The following is a 21,946-nucleotide window of genomic DNA, read 5'->3' as shown; positions in this document are numbered from 1 at the left end:
CTCCTGACCTTGAGCGATCCGCCCGCGTCTGCCTCGCAGAGTGCTAGGATTATAGGCGTGAGCCACCACGCCCGGCCAATGGCGTACGTCTAACCAATGAATATTGCCATGCTGCAAGATGGCAAAGATGATGTAATTTCACTCTCATGATTATGATATATTATAAAAGACTCTTGCTGGCTAACTTTCTATAATGTTTTCCTCCATTGCTTGCTCTTGAGAAACAAGATTCCATAAATTCTACAGTTATAAAATATGTTATTTTGCTGACAACATAAGTAATTTTGGAAGTGAACCCATCCACAGTTAATCCTTCATATAAAAATCCACCCCTCAAGACACCTTGATTGCAGCTTTGCAGAACACCCAGCTAAACAGTGCCCAGGTTTCTGATTTAGAGAAACTGTGAGACAATACATGTGTGCCCTTCTGGAGGTGCTAAGTTTGTGGTTATTTATTATACAGGATAGAAAACTAGTATAAGGTACCTAACTCTGCCTCAGAAGTTATGCCTTAAAGAAAGGCAGTTCACATCTTGTAAGCTTTCTAATCTCTTTTCTTTGGACTCCTTAGTAATTAGCACTCTGATGCACCAACTTCATTATTTTTTCCATCTAATAACAACAAAGAGATGAAACTTCAAAGAAATGAAACTTCATTGATATTATCAGTTTTTATTTATTTATTTATTTTTTCACATGTAAGACTCCAATTAACTTTCCTCTAATCACAAAATTCCTGCATTACTCCTTGCTTTGGTGTGTGGTCTTGGAGATGATTTTTCTAGTTGTTTAGTGATGCTCAGGGCTTGGGCTATTGGTAATCTTATTTATTCTTCTTTGTACTCTATTGTTTTTAGAAGATGTGTGGAAAGATTTATATTTAGGAAGCCATAATTTTCCTAAAGAAACTAGGACTTGAAAAAGCATTTTCCCCCCATCTCTTCATCTAGAAAAATGGTAGGAAAGAAGTAGATTAGTAAATACATGGTACGTAGTAAAGGTTTTTCTTTTGATAAATTACCCCAATAAAAACTTTTACCCATATTAAATCTTAAGAAAAACAACTTTAGAAAGAGCAGCATACTCTAATATAGTAACTGTCTCTCAGACAACAAAAACAAGTTCTTCACCAAAATGAAGGGCAAATTGTCATTGCTTCTATTCTTTGGGTAATATTCATTGCCCTTATAGTTCAGTGAAAAATCTCCATCTAGTATCCTGAAGAATGATGTTTAAGTTATAAAATAAATAAAATAGTTAGAAATGGAGAAGGGTAGCAGAGAAAGGAAAACATATGAATACTTGCTACTGTACTGTTTTTCTGCAATTGTTTATCAGGCCATCATTGCTATATTACTGAAGATTTTCTTATGGTGTGCTCATTAACAAACAACATCAATGTTTCAATTTCTTAAAACGAAATTATTTCTCCTTTCCAACACATGTCAAGTGCAGGTTGGCTAACGACTCTCTTTCACATCTTGCTTTATTTAGGACTCAAGTTAATATAATTTAAATATCATCAGTACCATCAGGAATAAAGTAAATTAGAAAATAATGTGAAGGCTATTATATAATTCCATTTGCAAGTGACACACTATTTCTGTTTATATTTCATGGCCTAAAGTAGTCAATTATATCTATAATAATGAATAGAAAGAAATAAAATCATGCCAAAGTAAAAAAATATGTTAATTGTTATTACCTTTCGTCTTCAAACCCAGCATTTACTACTTAGCTCTGTGATGTTGGGAAGCAGACACTGCAAATTACATTACCAAATGTCTTTAGCTATCAGGTTGCTGATAGGCACTGTCAATGAGGCACTATAGGAAAATTAGAAAGTGGGAGACAGGAAGGGAAATTATTATTTTTTTCTTTTTGTCCCTTGGTCTGAGTATCTGTCTGATGGCTCTAGCAGTGGCAGTTGATTTCCTAGAGGCAGTTGGTCCCAAGCTTCAGCTTATTTCATCATCCTCAGATGTGTAAGCAGCAACAGGCAGTGCCCCCCTTTTCAGAGATAAGAGACTAACTCTGTGAGGCCCCTCCACTGAGTTCCCAGGAACAGAAGGAATCCGCACAGTATCACATCCTCATAAGAGAACCAATTCCACCTAGGATTTACTCCAAGCTCCTGAATTTTGGAAATTAATCCCTTTCCCCAGAGTAGACAATCTAAATGACCAAGGTAAAAACAATTAGCTTTTTGTGATCTGTCCTCAGCAGTTTTATACTACACTTTCTTTTTTTCAAACCTCATTCTTCATGAGATAGTTATTATCTCTGGGTAACTTCAGTCTTGTCTTGTCTTGTCTTGTCTTGTCTTGTCTTGTCTTGTCTTGTCTTGTCTTGTCTTGTCTTGTCTTGTCTTGTCTTGTCTGTCTTGTCTTTTCTTTTCTTTTCTTTTCTTTTCTTTTCTTTTCTTTTCTTTTCTTTTCTTTTCTTTTCTTTTCTTTTCTTTTCTTTCTTTTCTCTTTCACCTTTTCCAACTTGAGAAACAAGTTCCTTGTGTGAAATTTCTCTGAGTAATATTTCCCCTTTTCTTTCTGGGCCTTAATTGATCCAGAGAAGAAAGAAATATTGGTGAAGAGCAGAAATAGCTACCATATATGGTTTTTGTGCATCATCCTTTTATTAGCTGTAATATTACCCCTATGGCATTGGCCCAGACTTTAGCAAAAGTATGTTTAGTTACTAGCTGGAGAAATTTAAAAACCCATCATATTGAGGGTTTTGAACTTATAATAATTTTGACAGTATTAATTTTCAGTGAGCTTCAATAAAGATACCACAGAGTGTGATTTTCACATGGGGTTCACTTCTTGAATCTTTGGATTGCTTCTGTTTTTTAGCACTTCAAGAAATTCTTTGAAGTTATTGCTTTGAATATTGCTTCTACCCTGTATTCTTTCTCCTCTTCTTCTGGGATGCCACTTTACATGTATACTAGAACTTTCTACTATGCTCTATATGTGTCTCATTCTCCATTTCCTTATTTTCTTTCTTTATTTTGTGTATTTATTATTTACCTGTTTTCAAATTTACACTTTCAGTCTTCAGCTGCTATTAAAGTGATTTACTGTGTTCATCAAATTACATATTATGTTTAATTCTATTAAGTTTATTGATTTCTTTATATAAATTTAAAATCTATTGCAATCTCAAGATTTTAATAATTTTATCCATTTTTTCTATTTCCTTAAACATATCAATAATAAATATTTTATGATCATTGTGTCCTAACTCCCATATCTGCATCATCTGTGATTTTGTTTCTATTGTCTTTTATTGTTCTTATAACTCTATATTTTTGATTGGTTATTTATTTGTTTTGAATGCTAGACATTTTTAGAAAGCTTTTATGCTTCTGATAGGTTATTATTTTAACCTATAAATGAGGCTGATACAGAGATAAACAAGGCTGCTAATTTAATCCAAACCAATTCTTTACAGCTTTAAAATAGGGAAAGGGTCTTTAATAGTCAATTTGGCCACTTTTCCCAAATCCATTAGCTTATATACTTTTCACTCCAAATCTGGTGGGCTGTCAATAATTTTCTTGATTTACTTGACCCATAGAAGCAGGTCTTTACCAGGGTCAAGCCCAGATTCTCATTTCTGGCCAAAAGTCATATATAACAAATGTCCCCAGTGACGAAAAACACCTATAGATACTAGTGTCATCTCTGAGTTTTTCCTTTTTTGGAATTTTAATCTCTCTAGTTATCATTGTTTCTACAGTCATCTGTTATCTTTAAACAAAAGGTGTTCCCCTGCTTCACATCTGGCTTTCTGCTGAACTGCTTGCCTTGCTTTCTTCAAAAACTTCAGGAGTGCAACCAGAAATTAAGACAAAATCTTTCATGTATTTCTTTACAAGTTACACTATTGTATATGACTTAATAAATCTATTTTCTTTAAAATTTATTTTATTCCATATCATTCATAATAAATTTGCTTCCCTTATCAAATTCCAATAAATATTTCATCCTTCTCTGCTGTTTCAAAGCTCATGTGAAGAGGATATTTTAATACATAAAAAGTGAAACATTTGTGCCTGTTGAGTATTTAAATTTTAAACATTCTCTAAAATATTATTGATATTCCACAGAGAAATTATCTTTCCATACATATATATTAGTCAATTACTTATATTACTCTCTGTAGAAAATCTCTTTAGTTTCTTCTGTTACTAATTCAATTTGGTTTTTCATCAGTCTTTACATTTTAATATAGCTTTCTTAATAAAGAATAAACATAAAAGATTTACTTTTCTTATTTTCCTATAACTTTTTATTATATTTAATGTAGGAATAAATCATCTCCATGGCTTAGAGGACATGTTGACAAAAATCTAGATATTTTTTTTCTAAAGGGATTTTATTTAATTACTTTGCATTATTAGATACTTTCTAAAAATTCAGTTATGCCATTGTTTTCCTGGATGTTATGTTAGTATATAATAAATATTTCATGCATGAGGTTCTGTGGAGAATATAAAAAATAAATGTTTGACCTAAAAATACATATTATGAGGCAATTTGTTAATACTTAGTAATTAGATGTTACAGACAATGTTGTCATTAGATAGATGTCAATGTTCCCATCTTTATTCTTCTTTTGGAGTAAAGAAGGAAAAACCTCTAGATTTTTTTTTTCTTTCTTTAGACCAGTCTCATCTCAGACACTTTGAAAAGCCTGCAGTTTTTTATACAGCCTTTAAATCCTACTATAAGGAATTAGACTCCATTTTAGCATCAACATTTCAGGTTTCCCTATAGATACCATAACTAGACTTAATTAACGTGGCTATTTTGTTTTTATTTTTAGAGTTAATGATGAAAGTTGTCAATTAGTAGCTTCTCCACAAGAATCCCCAGAGCTCTGTATTAGTTCTGAGTAAATATACTCTTTATTACTAAGGAACAAAGATACATTTATGGCGCTGTAGAGACAAAACCTTTTTATTCAAGAGAGAATGAGAAACTCTGGGTATTGACCAGAATTCTTAAAAAGCAACAAAATTACTATTTTGATCCTAATAAATAAATTAGGTTTCCAGATTTTAAGTTAGACTGAACTCAGACATTATTCATTTTATTTGTAGGAAAATCAGAAAAATGTTTTTGAAAATATCACATCTAAGCTGATGAGAGAGAGAAAGAAAGATCCACAAATGTTTGTTATTAAATATCCCTTGATTTTAATGTGAATAAGTTCTCGTTGAATGTAAGAAGATAGAAAAAATATGAATTAGAAAGAAACATATTTTTTGAAAAATGATTCATATTACATTTTTGGTTAATGATACAAAGAAAAATTTCACAATGCATCAACATACAAAACCCTTGTCAAGTTCATGGAAAGTAAGTATTTTTAGTATTTTGTAGTTTTGTGTACATAGCAAATGCTATGTAATCCATTTTATTCTGAAAGTGTGATCATAAGATTAAACTAATTAAATGTAGAACTAGAAAAAGAAAATATTTGTCTAATTCACTTTTAAAGATTCAATGCACATATCTTAAAGAAGATCTAAATTTGTTTATTAGAATAGCATTATGAACAATTTTTATTAAAAATTTGACTGGTATGTTTTCCTTTATTGTTAGTTAAGGATTGAGTACTTTAATAGCACCAAATGTAAAATATTTCTTACATTGATAAAGTTACTCATGAAATTGAAACAGACTAAACAATTGAGTTAATAAACTCCAAATTTCATGTAAAATTTTGAACTCATATTTATATACTAATTTTGAGATTTACACAGTACTAAAATTCATAAATGTTCTTTTTTTGGAAAAATTTCTAATTAGCAGTACCAAACAACCCCAAAACTAATCATAAATCTATTATCAGAAAATAAAAAAAAAGATTTAAAAAAGATTACCATTTAAAAAAGTTTATTTAATATACAAAAATATACAGAGAAGATATATTTCACTAAAAGGAACTGAGATTATTTTGACAATAAAGGGATTAACTAAGATAATCTAAAAATGGTTTTTTTGTGGATTTAGTTAAATTACAGTTATGTGTCAGTATTTTGGACAAAACTTTAAAGTAGAGAAATGTGCAGATACTTGTAACAGGAAATAATATAACCATTCTTTCCCAAAGTAAAAAAGATGTGAAAAGAGAATTAGAAAAATGAGTGTACAGAAAAAGAGATAAAATAAATGGAATTAAGCCTGGAGGAAAGCAAAAAAAGTATATGTGTTTTAACTGAGTTACTTAATTCTTCATATCACTTTTTAAAAAACCAGTAACATAGTAGTTTATTATCATTATCAAGTATTATGTGCTGTACATAATTGTATGTGTTATACTATTTTTAAGGGGTCATTTTTTTTTCTTTTTGAAATTTCAGACTATTAGGGGTTCACATAAATTGCCTTTGCACCTCCCTTAGTCAAAGGTAACAAGCATGCCCATCCCCCAGATGATGTGCACCGCACCCATTAGGTGTGAATTTAGCCATCCCCTCCGCTTCCCTCCCACCTGCCTGATCCCTGATGAATGTTACTTTATTTATTTATAAATGTTACTCTATTTATAAATGTTACTTTATTTATTTATTTAATTATATGTGCACATATGTGTTGATCGATTAGCACCAATTTAATGATGAGCACATACAGTGCTTGTTTTTTCATTCCTGTAATACTTCACTTAGAAGAATGGCTCCAGCTCCATCCAGGATAATACAAGAGGTATTAGTTACCCATTTTTATGGCTGAGTAGTACTCCCTGGTATACATATACCACATTTTATTAATCCACTCATGTATTGATGGGCACTTGGGTTTAAATTTATACTGAGTGAAGACTTTTTAAACAGATAAATCATTTATTTTTTTCCAGATCTGATGGAATTCACAAGAAATTTAACCATGAGAAACCATACAATGGTGACAACATTCATTCTTCTAGGACTGACAGATGACTCAAACTGGCAAATTATAATTTTCATTTTTCTATTTCTAACATATTTACTGAGTGTGACTGGAAATATGATCATTATCCTGCTCACCTTGCTGGATGTCCAACTTAAAACACCCATGTATTTCTTCCTTCGGAACTTTTCCTTTTTAGAAATCTCATTGACATCTGTCTGCATCCCTAGATTCCTGGTCAGCATAGTGACTATGGATAAAACTATTTCCTATGAGGCTTGTGCAACACAATTATTTTTTTTCATTTTTTGGGGTGCATCACAGTTTTATCTGTTGGCTGTCATGTCCTATGACCGCTACGTGGCCATCTGCAAACCCCTTCATTATGCAACCATTATGAGTAACAAAGTCTGCAACCAGCTGGTTATTGCCTCTTGGTTGGCTGGTTTGTTAACAATCTCTCCAGGACTTATTCTGGGCTTGAGATTGGAATTCTGTGATGCCAATATTATTGACCACTTTATTTGTGACTATTCTCCTGTTCTGAAACTCTCCTGCACAGACACCCGGGTCATAGAATTGTTAAGTTTCATTTTAGCCATTATCTCACTCCTTACTACATTGACAGTGGTCATGTTTTCATATGCAAATATCATAAAAACAATTCTGAAGATCCCTTCTGCTCAGCAGAGGAAGAAGGCTTTTTCTACTTGTTCCTCCCACATGATTGTTGTCTCCATCTCTTATGGCACCTGCATTTTTATGTATATTAAACCTTCTGCAGAGGAAAGGGTATCTTTAAACAAGCAAGTAGTAGTACTCAGCACCTCAGTTGCACCTGTATTAAATCCTTTTATATATACCTTAAGAAATAAGCAAGTGAAACAAGCTCTGAAGAATTTAGTAAAAAAATGTATGTTTACTACTTTGAAATAATAGTTTTGGCTTTTATAAAAGATTACCACTCAAGTTTATTAAAAATTGTAGCCTAGATGAGCTACCCTTCAACATATCTCTTTTAAATTTTTGTATTATGATTTAGTAAGTAAAGTCACTCAAAAACAGCTATTTTATCTACTCTTGGAGTTTTATCATGGTAATGATATTTTCTGTATCCATGATGTTGTCTTATGCATTGCTAGAATGACTTCATTCTTTCAACTTAATTATCTTTGTTCATCTTTAGAATATGAACTCATTTTGGAAATCTAATACCTTTATATTTTCCTAACATAGATATGCCCAGAATATAGATCACTTTTTAACTCTTTAAATATTAATTTGATTTTATAAATCTCTAGGAAAGATTTCTTTCATATATCACATAATGTTAATGTTTTACTAAATTTGTGATGTTTCCAGAAACATAATAGTGAACCTACCAAAGGGGGCTTTTTCATTTAGTAAAGAGGACTGGTACTGAAAGCTAATTTAAAGAGCCTAAGTAGATTATCTCAATGTCACACAGCAAGTAAATGTTAGATCTTAAATTTGTATCTAGATTTTAAAATTCAAATCCTGTACAAGGAACAAGTAGGCGATATGGACTTTTTATGTGAATACACTGGCATTGAACTGAAAAAATAGTTACCTTAAAACTATTTAAAAACCCGTCCTCAGAGGCAGAGAAGATTGGCTCTGTATAACTCTAGACACACAACTAAATCCTGTGTTTGGGTTTTCAAAATATATATTCTAACTCATACAGAAGTGTTTCACATCTTGCAATGTGCCATATTTTCTCTTACTAGTATGTCTTTACACATATTCTTTTCTCCCTCTGCTTCCTTTCTATTCCACATACTGTGCCGTAAATATTCATTAATGTTCTTCTAGGCTTAAGAAACCACTCTCTATTAAGAGATACTTTTACTCAGTATGTGTGAGTTTCTGTGTCTCTACACAATTATTAAAAAGGAATATATACATATATATTAAATTAGACAATCTAATGAGCAAACCATGCATTTGAGTGGTATAAATTTAATTTCTTAGACAGCAACTCTGTCATTTCTCCTTTATCTGGATTAATTTGTCTTTATAGCTTATAGTAATAAAAGTATTTGTTATTTATTTGTTTCACACATAGAACGTAAGCTCAGTGAAAGTAGGGGCTGCAATATGTTCAACACACTATTGTCAAAGCTGAGCATGGGATCTGGTACAGAATGATGCTCAATTATAATTGTTAACTAAATGCCAAGTCCAGAATTCTCATATCTTTAATTTAAAGAAATGTTTTAACATCATTCTTTAATATACTTTGTCAGAAATTTTGAATAGTTTCATGTTTTTTGTTAATGTAAACAATAAGACATGTTTTCTGTTTATAAGGAATGCTATTTATTTTAATAAAGGTTACCATTATTTCTTTTTAATTATGTTTTTAAATTTGGTCTAATAATATTTATTTTTAATTTTTGTGTTTAATTATTACATGTTGTTTATCATAGTTTAACATAAGATATAACATAACATATTTCCATATATATCTATGTCTATCATCTGCTTCACATCCATCTCCTCTAACATCTGTCTTTCTGTATATTTGCAGCTATATCTCACTTTTATAATCCATTCTTCTGGGTAGTCATCTGTGATTTTTCTACCTTAGCACTGCTTATATTCTATCCTGGAGTAATATTTAAATTCCACATTTTTGACTCTCTCTTATTTGTTTTACACACTCATTTTGGTCATTTAAAAATGTTCTAAATTTTGAGAGAGATTTTAATTTTTTCTCCTCTTAATCACAGCTTTAATGTGCTGCAACACCAGAGATATGGATTTTCTTTTATGGATTTGACTTTTATTTCCATAATAATATTATAAGATTGTCTATGTCTTTGTGGATCTTTCTTACATTATCTATCTTTTTAAAGCCTTTTCTTATAATCTTGTTTTATTTTTAGTATTACTGCTATAGATTGCTTTTTTATAGGGCTTGGTATTTTACTTTGAATAAAATCATATATATATATATGTAGGTATATATATACACATACATACATAATTTTTAAAATAGTGCTGAACTTGCTGAAGAATCTCAAACTCTCTTCTGGATTTGGGATTTTTCAGCAATACCTTTGTCTTTGAGTGTGTATTTTCTTTTTAAAATTTATTTTATTGATAAATTTGATATTTTTGTGAGAGAAAATAGGTTGTCAGGAATAGAGAACCAAATCATAAGATGGTACCCTTAGAAAATACAAGCTCCACATAATAGAGTTTGGCTTTAATTAGGAACTGTGTGGACTATGTGGGCTGTATATTTAAGGTTAGCCTACCGAGGAGTGCCAGCCTGTGGAAAGGAGGTAAAAGGGAAGCTTGAGAGAAAGGGATGTGTTGAGGCTGTTACTTTAGAGCTAAAGATCAGTAATTCCACCTAAGGCAGGCGAAAGACTTACTACCTTCAGTAGTCAATAGAACTTAAGGAGATTTTAATTTGTATCAGGAATTAAAGCTAGCTTGCAAGAAATAGCTTTTTCTTTTTCATTCTTCTTTCCCCCTTTTTCTCTTGATTTCTTTTCCTTTTATATTATTATCTTATTTCCCTCCTCCCTTCCTTCCTTCCCCCTCCCTCCCTCCCTCTCTCTCTCCCTCTCTCTTTCTTGAAAAGAAAGAGTGTGCTGGATGGCAGCTATTTTTCATACATTTTCTTTCTTCTCATTTTTTATAGGTTTTCTATTACATTTTCCTTTATATTTCTCCTTTCTTTACTCTTTTCTCACAGCAAAGTTTCTAAAGGTGTATACTTGTAAGACAGTATATTTGTTACTGTTTTTTGTGTGTGACATAGTCTGCTATCCCCTGTGCTTACTTATTTGATCTTCTGAATTAAAGGAATCAATTAAAAATAGAATCATCAACATGGCATATGCCCAATATTTTTCCTCCAAATCTTGTGATGTGTGTGCTGTATCTATCAAAATCCAATAAATCACCACCACTGTCCACCATACATGCACTCTTTTTATACTTTCTTTTACAGACCATAGCCATATGTATTGGAGATGCATGATCATGTATTCAAACATAACTCTATTTCACATTATTAGAACACATCAGGGCAGAAAAAAAGGCTTTCAATTTGTTAATTAAAAACACAACAAAACAAAATGTCTTTTCCTCTGAATCTGGAGACAAAGGATGGAAAAGTTTGAAGTGTCTTTCTAGTATTTTCAGGGAAACTCAATTTCTTGAAGTGATTCCTTCATAGGTTTCATACTGAGGATTACTATTTTTATTTTCTTCTTTCTTTTTTATATTTAGCTCTTTTATAATTAAAAATTCACCTTACATTTATTTAGTGGAGGTTGTTCTAAAATTCTTGTGTTAGATCCTCTTCCCTGTGTGTGTGTTTTATGATTCTGAGAGTTGTCATCATATAGTGTTTATCCCCAAGTGTTCTTTACTTATGGACATAGAGACTTCAGAAGACAATTTTAATCAGCTTCTTTCTTTCTTTTTTTCAGGGGGAGAGGTAAATCTCTCTCTATTGCCTGGGTTAGAGTGCAATGACATCATCATAGTTCATTGCAACCTCACACTTCTGGGCTCAAATGATCCCCCTGCCTCAGCCTCCTGAGAAGCTGGGACTACAGGTGTAAGCCACCATGCCCAACTAATGTTTGTAGTTTTTGTAGAGACGAGGTCTCACTCTTGCTCAGGTTGGTCTCAAACTCCTGACCTCAAGTAATCCTCCCTCTCTGGCCTCCCAGAGTGCAATGTTTACAAGCGTGAGCCACCACACTTGGCCTAGCTTTAGCTTCTTCTACCTAACTGTATCAATTAACATATCTCCATCTTTTTATCTTCCAAACTTACTGAAGTATTTCATTTGATATTGTTCCCACTAACGTTCTCTTCTTCAACTTTCATGCACTTTCCATCATTTGTAATATTTTTCTATAGATTTTCAGGAGTGTAAATAGTCTACAATGTAAATTTTGTGCTCTTTAACTAAAATTTCCTGAGTTACTATTTTTTCTGATAATTCCTCTTTTATTGAAACTTGAAATCTAATAAAGCAATCTGTATATTTAAAGGCCTGATATGTAATTTGTGGGCTTATTTTTTATTACCACGTCCATTATAAATGCCCAAGTCTATGTTACTCTTGCATCAGCAGAATTGTAAAGGCTCTTCAGTAGGGAAATTATACAAGTGAAAATGATATACTGCCTCTTTTACAAAGAAGTTATGAGCATATTAGTTATTTTCACAAAGGTGAATTTAAAGAAAAGCAGAAATATTAGGGGAGTTAGTCCTGTTTTTGACAGATAAATCTATAATTTTACATATGCATGCTATCTTTGGCAATGAAGAATTGAAGTAATATCTGTGAAGTCCTGAAAGGTTGTTTCCCTACTTTGTGTTTTACCATATGAGTTTATTGAAAAAAATACTAAATTTGTAAAACTATTCAATTTTCAGTTTCTCAACTGATTTAAAAATAATTAATTTATTTCTGGTGCTCAATAAAAGCACAAATCCTTGATACTTTATTGGATGTAAATAAACATATAATAAAAATGAGTCTATATTTGGTAGGAAGAATCATAGGGAATGTGGCATGAAATTATCAATCCTAGTTTAATCTTAAATACAAAAATAAATCAGTCCTGAGTCTATTCTTATGCTAAGTAACATCCAACAACACAATATTTATGTTCGGAAAATGATCTAACAAAAAGTTACATCATTTTAAGTCACCATAAAATGACTGATGTATTTATTGATTCAATAAATATAAGTATATTTATTCATTCAATATATTATTATTAGTCATTCTAGCATCTGAAAATATAGTGTTGAACATGCACACAAAACTATATAAGATATAAAAGAAAAAGTATAACATAATAAACTATGTCATTACTATTTTTATAAGCCAAGCACTTGATCATGTGATTGAATTGCCTCTTCACCATTTTTAATATTATAGTTATTTTAAATTAGATACAAATTATATCATATAAGTTATACCTTTATTACGTGTACAGTTTAATGAATTTTATCAAGCATATGTACATGCATAAGGACAAGGGGGAGTAGTTTAGTCTGATAATTAATAACTTAAGGATAATAAATATTAATAAATATATTCTAAAATTATAGAATCAGATTTACAGTAAAATTTAATAACTAAGCTACAAGTTTATTACCCCAAAAATGATTGTAACAAAGAGAAGATTATCTGAAAACTATTATCTCATTATTTCTGTTATTTTCCTAGGGAAAAGCTTGATTCAATAGTAAAACACATGTATTTCATTGAATAAATTTAAATAAATATGTAGGTTTTTTTTTTGGAAATCAAAGGAAAAAAATCCCCAGACATAGAAAATACTAAGGAATGCACACTGTACTTAAATAAAAGCATTTTTAATTATGTGGCTTTGGGAGACACTACCTAGATGACTAGGAATGATTAAAAAATAATGAAAGGACTCTTTTAGTGCATAGCTTTAAACAGATGAAGAAAACATTGTTCCTCACTTCTGACAAGATAAAAAGCTTATAAACTGTGAATGAATGACTTTTCTAAATTCATGAAAGAATTGAGGTTTCAGAGAAAATAACTAACCTGAATTTTAGAAAGAGGCTGGTACCAGCAGGAAGAAATAGGACCCAAATAATTGCTTATTTGGCATTAATCACCTCATCATCATATAAGTCTATAATAAGATTGAGCATGTAGCCAGAAATATTTAACAAATTGCTAAATGAGGGCGAGCATAAGAGTGTGGAGCTATCTGGGGCAAACAGAGAGGGATTTGGATTCTCCCAGATGTTTGCTCCAGGAAACTAACCAGGCAGGAGTCTGAGAAAGCGCTCTCTATGGTGCTGGAAGACAGGGCAAAAGCAGCCACTGCAAAAACTCCTCCCAGATCCATTCCTTTATATCCTTTATGAAACAAAACCAAATCTTCACAGAAAAACAGCAAAAAATGTAGCCTATAGGCAGCTGTTGTGGGACAAGAATGTCAGCCACCTATGAAACTCTGGCAAGATCCATCTCCCATATTTCCATTAAAAACCAAAGCCTCAAACTTCAGAGAGTGGAGCCACAAAACTACAGCTTGAGGGCATTGATGGAAATCTATGCAGTTTTTCAGAGAGGACTAGGGAGAAAGGATCTGAACCTCTAGAAAACAAACAGAAATACATGCTAGATCCAGCACTGTATCTGGATAAGAGGCAGAGACACTTGTGAAGTCCAAATCCTGGAGAATGAGGTTTACATTACTTCCCAAAGACTAAGGCTTAATTAGAACATCAGGGAATGCCTCCTATCTCTGCAGTTCCACCTCACACAATGCTAACAAGGATTTAGTTGTTGTAACAGTTATAAAGAGACAGAAGAGCTGTAAAAGACAAATTCTCTTTGTGGACAGTGCAAAGAGAAGAGCCAAAGTCAAACAGGAAGATCCAAGCCAAGTGGGGACAGATAATCAGAAAATCCTCTGGCAAAAAATCCACACAATAAACACAAGTATCACTATAGCAATTTGAATATGTGGTGACTGAGAGTAATCATAGCAACAACAAATTTGGAACAGAGCCCAATCCTAACTAGATTAATACAAAATGCTCTGAAAAAATTTTCGAAGAATTAATGACTGAAAAATTTTCAACATTGATGACAGACACAAATTCATGGACATAAAAAAACAACATAAAAATATCAATAGGGTTCCTATACACTAATAGTGAACTATCTGCAAAATAAATCAAGAAAGAAACTTCACTTATAATAGCTACTAAAAATAAAATACTTAGAAATAAATTTAACTAAGGAAGTGAAAGAGCTTTACATCAAAAACTATAAATATTGATGAAAGAAGTTTAAGAAGACACAAATATATAGAACAAAGGTTTTCATATAGAAGAAAGATGTTCATGAATTGTATGAATTAATATTATTGAAATGTTCATACTACCCAAAGTGATCTACAGATTCATTACAATTCCTATCAAATGCCAATGATATTCTTCACAAAGAAAAAAACTTCTCAAATTTATATGGAATCTAATATTTTTTCCCATTCTGTAGGCTGTCTATTCACTCTAATGATAATGTCCTTGGCTGTGCAAAAGCTTTTTGATTTGATCAGGTCCCATTTATTTATTTTTGTTGCTGCTGTGATTGCTTTGGGGGTCTTCTTCATAAATTCTTTGCCTAAGCCGATGTCTGAAAGAGTCTTCCCTACATTTTATTCTATAATTCTTAAAGTTTCATGCCTTAGGTTTAAGTCTGTTATCTATTGTGAATTGATTTCTGTAAGAGGTGAGAGGTGAGGATCCAGTTTCAATCTTCTGCACATAGTTATCCAGTTTTCCCAGCACCATTTATTGAAAAGAGATTCTTTTCCCCAGTGTATATTTTTGTCTGCTTTGTTAAAGATTAGATGACAATATGCGGATGGTTTCATCGCTGGATTCTCAGGCCTGTTCCAAAGGTCTGTGTCTCTATTCTTGTGCCAATCCCATGCTGTTTTGGTTACCATAGCCTTACAGTACAGCTTGAAGTCTGGTAGATTGATACCCCCAGATTGTTCTTTTTGCTTAAGATTGCTATGGTTATATGAGGTCTTTTCTGGTTCCATACAAAGCATAGAATTATTTTTTAGATCTATAAAGAATGATGATTGTATTTTGATAGGGATTGCATTAATTTTGTAGATCACTTTAGGTAGTATGGACATCTTAAGAATGTTGATTCTACCAATCCATGAGCAAGGTAGATTTTTCCATCTGTTTATATCTTCTACAATTTCTGTTTTTAGTGTTTCGTAGTTCTCCATGTATATGTCTTTCACCTCTTTCATTAAATATATTACTAGATAATTAATTTTCTCTGAGGCTATTGTAAAAGGTGCTCCATTTTTTATTTGAATTTAGGCTTGACTGTTATTGGCATATAAGAATGCCTCTGATTTGTGTGTATAGATATTGTACCCTGGGACTTTACTGAATTCATTTATCAATTTCAGGAGGCTCTTGGTTGAATCCTTGGGGTTTTCTACATATAATATCATATCATGAGCCAAGAGTGAGAGTTTGATCTCTTCTTCCCCTATTTGGACACCGTTAATTCCCCTCTCTTGTTTAATTGCTCTAGCAAGGACTTTCAGCACTATGTTGAATAGAAGTTCTCTACACATCTGATAAAGGGCTGATAACAAGAATCTACCCAGAACTAAAAAAATTTCAACAAGAAAAAATCAAACAACCTCATCAATAAATGGACAAAGGACAGAACAGAAACTTTTCAAAAGAAGACAGAATAATGGCCAGCAAACATATAAAAAAATGCTCAACATCTCTAATCATTAGGGAAATGCAAATCAAAACCACAATGAGATATCACCTAACCCCAGTGGGATTGGCTTTTATCAAAAAATCCCAAAGCAACAAATGCAGGCAAGGGTGTTGAGAGACAAGAACACTCTTATACTGCTGGTGGTACTGAAAATTAGTGCAAACTCTGTGGGAAAGAATTTGGAGATACTTCAAAGAGCTAAAAATAGAAATACCATTTGATCCAGCAATAGCACTATTAGGCATCTACCCAAAGGAACAACATTCATTCTATAATAAAGACATCTGCACTCGAATGTTTATGGCTGCACAATTCACTATTGCAAGGATGTGGAAACAACCCAAGTGCCCATCAATTCATGAGTGGATTAATAAAATATGGCATATATATACAATGGAATACTACTCAATTATAAAAAATGATGGTGATCTAGCACCTCTTATATTTTTCTTGGCAGAGCTTGAGCGCATCCTCCGAAGTGAAGTATCACAAAAATGGAAGAATAGGCACTACATGTACTTGCTATCAAATTGGCAGTGACTGATCAACACTAAGGTGCTCACACAGTAGTAATATTCTTTGTGGGTCGGAGGCATTGAAGGTGGGTGAACTCACAACTAATGGACACAGTGAGCATTTTAGGGGGGAAGGGCACACCTCAAATCATAGTTTGGGTGTAGCAAAGTCATAACATGTAACTAAAATATTTGTACCCCCATAATATCATGAAATTAAAAAAAATTTATATGGATGGGAATATAAATTGGAATTTATAATATGGAATTACAAAAGACCAAAGCAACTTGAGCAAAAAGAACAGAACTAGAGTCTTCACGTTACCTAATGCCAAAATATAGTACAAAGCTAGAGTAATCAAAACATTATGGTACTGACATAAAATAGATGTATAGACCAGTGGAATAGAACAGAGAGTACAGAAATCAATCCATGCATTTATAGCCTACTGATTTTTTTTTTCCGGCATATTATGGGGGTACAGATTTTAAAGTTTCAATAAATGCCCTTCCCCCCCTCCCCCCACAAGTCTGAGTCTCCAGCATGACCATCCCTCAGATGGTGCGCCTATCACTCGTTATGTATGTATATACCCACCCCCCTCCCCAATACTCTATTACTGTAGTACCTATGTGTCCACTTAGGTGCTACTCAGTTAATACCAGTTTGCTGGAGAATATATCTGGTGCTTGTTTTTCCATTCTTGGGATACTTCACTTAGTAATATGGGTTCCAGCTCTAACCAGGAAAATATAAGATGTGCTATATCACCATTGTTTCTTAGAGCTGAATAGTACTCCATGGTATGCATATACCACATTTTATTAATCCATTCTTGAATTGATGGGCACTGCTGATTTTTGACAAAGATGTCAAGAACAAACAATGCCATGTAATAAAAAAGGTTATGACAGATACATTTTGAGATACATTTTGTGTGAGCATTACATAGATTTAATATTCCTTATTGTTAAAGGAAATTATTTTTTGATATACTACACTGTGAACATTAAATGAATATAGTTTATTGAAAGCCTCTAAAAACATGCATTCTAACATATATCTGATACATTTCTCACCAAACCTCACATTAGCAATCAAAGTTTCATTGTTTTGTAATACTTCAAAGTAACATTTTACCTTAAAGCATAATATTACTCTTGGAAAGATTCATAGCGATTTTCATATATGTATATTTATCATTTACAGTCAACTTCTTCAAATATTTTTTATTGATTCAGAGGGTCTACTTTGCCTTACTTTCTTATTTTCCACTCCCTCTCTTCTTTTCTCTCTCTCTGCCTCCCACCTTCCTACTCCCTTCCTTCCTCTCCCTCCTCTCTCTCTCTCATTATCATGTAAATTTTACCACATACACACACACATACATATATACACACACACTCATTTTATATTTATTTTGTTAACATTTGTATGTTGTTTTTCCACACTCCTAATTTTCACTTAGCATTTCTGCTACTTGTTATAATCTTACAAAAGCAAACTGACATTGTCTCACTTCTTTACAAGTTGTTTCTATAAAATATTCTTAATCAAATAAAATTATCATTTCATTTTTGCTTTGTGGTAATATTATGTTAGAATCTATTTGAAAAAAAATGTAAGCCACTTCATGAAAGCCCAATGGTAGTAAACAAGTAAGTGCTTAAGGACACTGTCTTCTATGAGAAAAAGTATTTCTGTCACGGACTTAGAAAATATGTAAAGCTCTTTACATTAATCTATATATCAGGCCAAGTTGAAAATCAAGAAATGAAGCTCAAATCCACTTAGCCTGTATCTTGTCAGACTCACAGTTATTGTCCCAAGACAATTAATTTTCTTAATGATACATTGGAGTTGGGGGACTCATTAACTGTAAGAACTGGGCTTGAACACATTTTTTACAGTTCTAAAATACCTCTAAAAGTCATTTTACTGGATATAGGTGAGGGGAGTAGAACCTTATGTGAAAGACACAATAGAAAGATAAGGATAGTATTGTAAGTTTACTAATGAAGGACAACTAGTGCATTAGTAATTCATATGTCATCATTTGCAAAACAATTTATAAGGAGGCAATATCACCATTCTAGACTCTTAGTTTGTCATTTACTTCATCATATTAATAGGAAAGGCAGTTTTGTATCAATTTAAAGAATTTGAACACAAATATTAATCTTGTCAGCATAACAATTTGTCTTTATGGATCATGCTTTTACCTTTAAAATATTATTGGCAGAAACAGAAAAATTTCTCAGTTAAATAATCTATATTTTAGGAAATATTACCAAGCAAAATATAAGGTAAATGCCATTTCTTCATTTCAATTGTACTTTGCTATTCTTTTCAAGGAAAACTAATATAAAAATTAACATATCCTTAATTCAAACAACAGAGATAGTATTTCTGACTGTACATTTTATCTTAAATTTCTATTTAATGATTTCACACATTTTAACTACAATATTTATTGATAAATACAAGCAGGCATTTTGATAATACTTATAGTTTTATAACATGTTTTTTCTGGTGACACTGAAGAAAGAATTTTAGAGATATTAATTAAGATATATATCTTATATATTTCTTAAAAAATAAATTTTATATTTGAATGTAGTTTTTAATAAGCTTCTTAATTTATAGCCCTTTCTATTTTAAGGGTGAATTCATAATATAGCCTTTAAATGAGAAACACTAGTGATTATTGATTTACCTAAAATATAGTTACACAGATGAGAGATCAAACACTTTCTCTATAACTTAATATAATTAAGTCTTGGTTTAGCCTAATTAGATAAAGAGGTGTTGATAATATATAAATATATGTAACTAAAGGAGTGAAATGAGGTGTTTAGAGAGAGTTAATTTAGAGAAGGGTATAGAGCTTTTCTTTCAGCTTTGCTTTCTTTAGGGGTACATCGTGCACATAATCACATTCATTTCTTTGAAGAAAAGATTATCCTTTGGACCATGCTCTTAAAGGCTTGTTTCACTTGTTGATTTCTTAGTGTATATATGAAGGGATTCAAAAGAGGAGCCACTGAAGTATTAAGCACAGCTACTCCTTTGCTTAAAGTCACCCTTTCCCTTGCAGAAGGCTTTATGTACATGAAGATGCAACTACCATAAGAGAGGGAAACAACTATTATATGGGAGGAACAAGTGGAAAAGGCTTTTTTCCTTTGACTCATAGAAGGAATTCTCAGAATTGTCCGGATAATGTTTGTATAGGAGAGAATAACTAATGTCAAGGTGACCATGAGTGTTACCACAGCTAAACAAAATGCCATGAGTTCTAGAAAGTGAGTGTTTGTACAAGAAAGCTGCAGAATTGGAGAAGAATCACAGATAAAGTGATCAATTATATTGGAGGCACAGAAATCCAACTGCAGAAGAAGGATTATTGGTGGAAAGATGATCAGGAATCCTGCAAGCCAGGAGCTAAAGACAAGAAGGATACAAACCCTGGTGCTAATGATGGTTGTGTAATGAAGAGGTTTGCAGATGGCTACATAACGGTCATAGGACATGGCAGCCAGAAGATAAAATTCTGTTACCCCCAAGAAGATGAAAAAAAATAGCTGAGCCACACAACCATTATAGGAAATGGCTCTGTCTCCTGTCACGACGGTCACAAGGAATCTGGGAATGCAGACAGATGTGAATGATATTTCTAAGAATGAGAAATTTCTAAGGAAAAAATACATGGGGGTCTGCAGGTGGGGATCTGAAAGGGTGAGGGTGATAATGATCAGGTTCCCAGTCACACTTAGCATGTAGGTAACAAGAAGAAACACGAAGAGTACAATCTGCCACTGTGGGTCACTTGTCAATCCAAGAAGAATAAAGTGTGTTACTGCTGTGGAATTTCTCATTATTTTCTTTCTTTATAAAGGTATTCTGTATTTAAGCTGTAAAATAGGTGAAGAAATAAGAAAGTTATAACATCAGTAAAGAAATTTGGTAATTTTTTTGGTATGCTGGCTTATTTCATTTATTGCAATGCCCTCTAATTTCATCTATGATGTCACAAAAGAAGCAGTATCTCCTTTTTTAAAAGGCTGAAAAACATTCCATGCATATAGCTAAGCATCTATCTATCCATATGTCTCATATACATACATCCTAATATCTATCTATCTATATCTTTATTTTATCTTATTTTTTGAGACAGAGTCTCACTCTGTCACCCTGGCTAGAGTGTTATGGTGTCAGCTTATCTCACATCAACCTCAAACTCCTGGGCTCAAATGATCCTTCTGCCTCAGCCTCCTGAGTAGCTGGGACTACAGGCATGTGCCACTATGCCCTGCTAATTTTTTCTATTTTTGGTAGAGATGAGGTCTCACTGTTGCTCAGGCTGGTCTTGATCTCCTGAGCTCAAACAATCCTCCCTCCTCACCCTCCCAGAGTGCTAGGATTACAGACATGAGCCACCTCGCCTGGCCGTATCTGTCTATCTCTTTAAAGGGTACAAACATGTCCTTCTGTTGGATCAATAAATCTAGAGATCTAATGTACTGTGCAAGGACTACAGTTAATAATATTGAACTGTATAATGAAAGTTTCTTGAGCAAGGAGATTTCATGTGATCTTACCACAAATAAAGATAACTATGAAAGGTGGTGATGAATAGAATAATTCGCTTGACTATAGTAATTTTACTAAGTATATGCATGTCAAAGTATTATGTTGTGTACCTTAAATATATACAATACAAAAGTTAGGAAAAAACACACACTCTTTAAAAAGTATTACCTTTTGCTTTTAGAGAAAAATGATTTCATAGTACATAGAAACAAAATACTTTTAAAAAACTGTTTTATTACCTCATATATTCATTGTTCCTGTATTTTCTTCATTATATTCTCATATATTTCTGTTTAAGTCTGTCTTCTGAATGTTTCAGTGTATTCCCTGAAAATAAGAAAAAAGAAATTAAAACTTCTGAGATTAAAACATTTTCAAATAAAACTCTTAAGTTATTGCCAGCATACTACAGTACTCTGTGAAATTTTTTTTATTTTTTTCCTCTTCATATGTTTTTTTGTTTTGCTATTTTGAATAACCCTTTTTCTCCTCCTCCATTCAGACTTTTATAGTCTACGATGACAACTCAGTCATCCAAAGTAATGTGTTTCTGTTAATGTTATACAGAGAGGTTTAATGGGTGGGAGAGCAGCCCCAGTGCAATTTCA

The 21,946-nt window shown here is 32.3% G+C and overlaps 2 protein-coding genes across 2 annotated transcripts; one reads left to right on the top strand and one right to left on the bottom strand.

The window, feature by feature from the left end:
• Positions 1-6,898: 6,898 nt before the first annotated feature.
• On the top strand, positions 6,899-7,837 carry LOC105865656 (olfactory receptor 6C74-like). The gene has a single exon (XM_012754407.2). The coding sequence runs from the start codon at positions 6,899-6,901 to the stop codon at positions 7,835-7,837; it is 939 nt and encodes a 312-aa protein (XP_012609861.2).
• Positions 7,838-19,684: 11,847 nt separating this feature from the next.
• LOC105865862 (olfactory receptor 6C75) lies at positions 19,685-20,623 on the bottom strand. Its single transcript, XM_012754790.2, has one exon. It carries the CDS (start codon positions 20,621-20,623, stop codon positions 19,685-19,687), a length of 939 nt encoding a protein of 312 aa, XP_012610244.1.
• Between the last annotated feature and the right edge of the window lie 1,323 nt (positions 20,624-21,946).

Source organism: Microcebus murinus, chromosome 10, assembly GCF_040939455.1.
Source record: "Microcebus murinus isolate Inina chromosome 10, M.murinus_Inina_mat1.0, whole genome shotgun sequence".
Taxonomy (NCBI): domain Eukaryota; kingdom Metazoa; phylum Chordata; class Mammalia; order Primates; family Cheirogaleidae; genus Microcebus; species Microcebus murinus.
This window is presented reverse-complemented; position numbering and strand designations above follow the sequence as displayed.

What these genes read in the sequence shown, in the direction of transcription:
- LOC105865656 (XM_012754407.2), top strand. Translation starts at nt 6,899, where the DNA reads ATGAGAAACCATACAATGGTGACAACATTCATTCTTCTAGGACTGACA.
- LOC105865862 (XM_012754790.2), bottom strand. Translation starts at nt 20,623, where the DNA reads ATGAGAAATTCCACAGCAGTAACACACTTTATTCTTCTTGGATTGACA.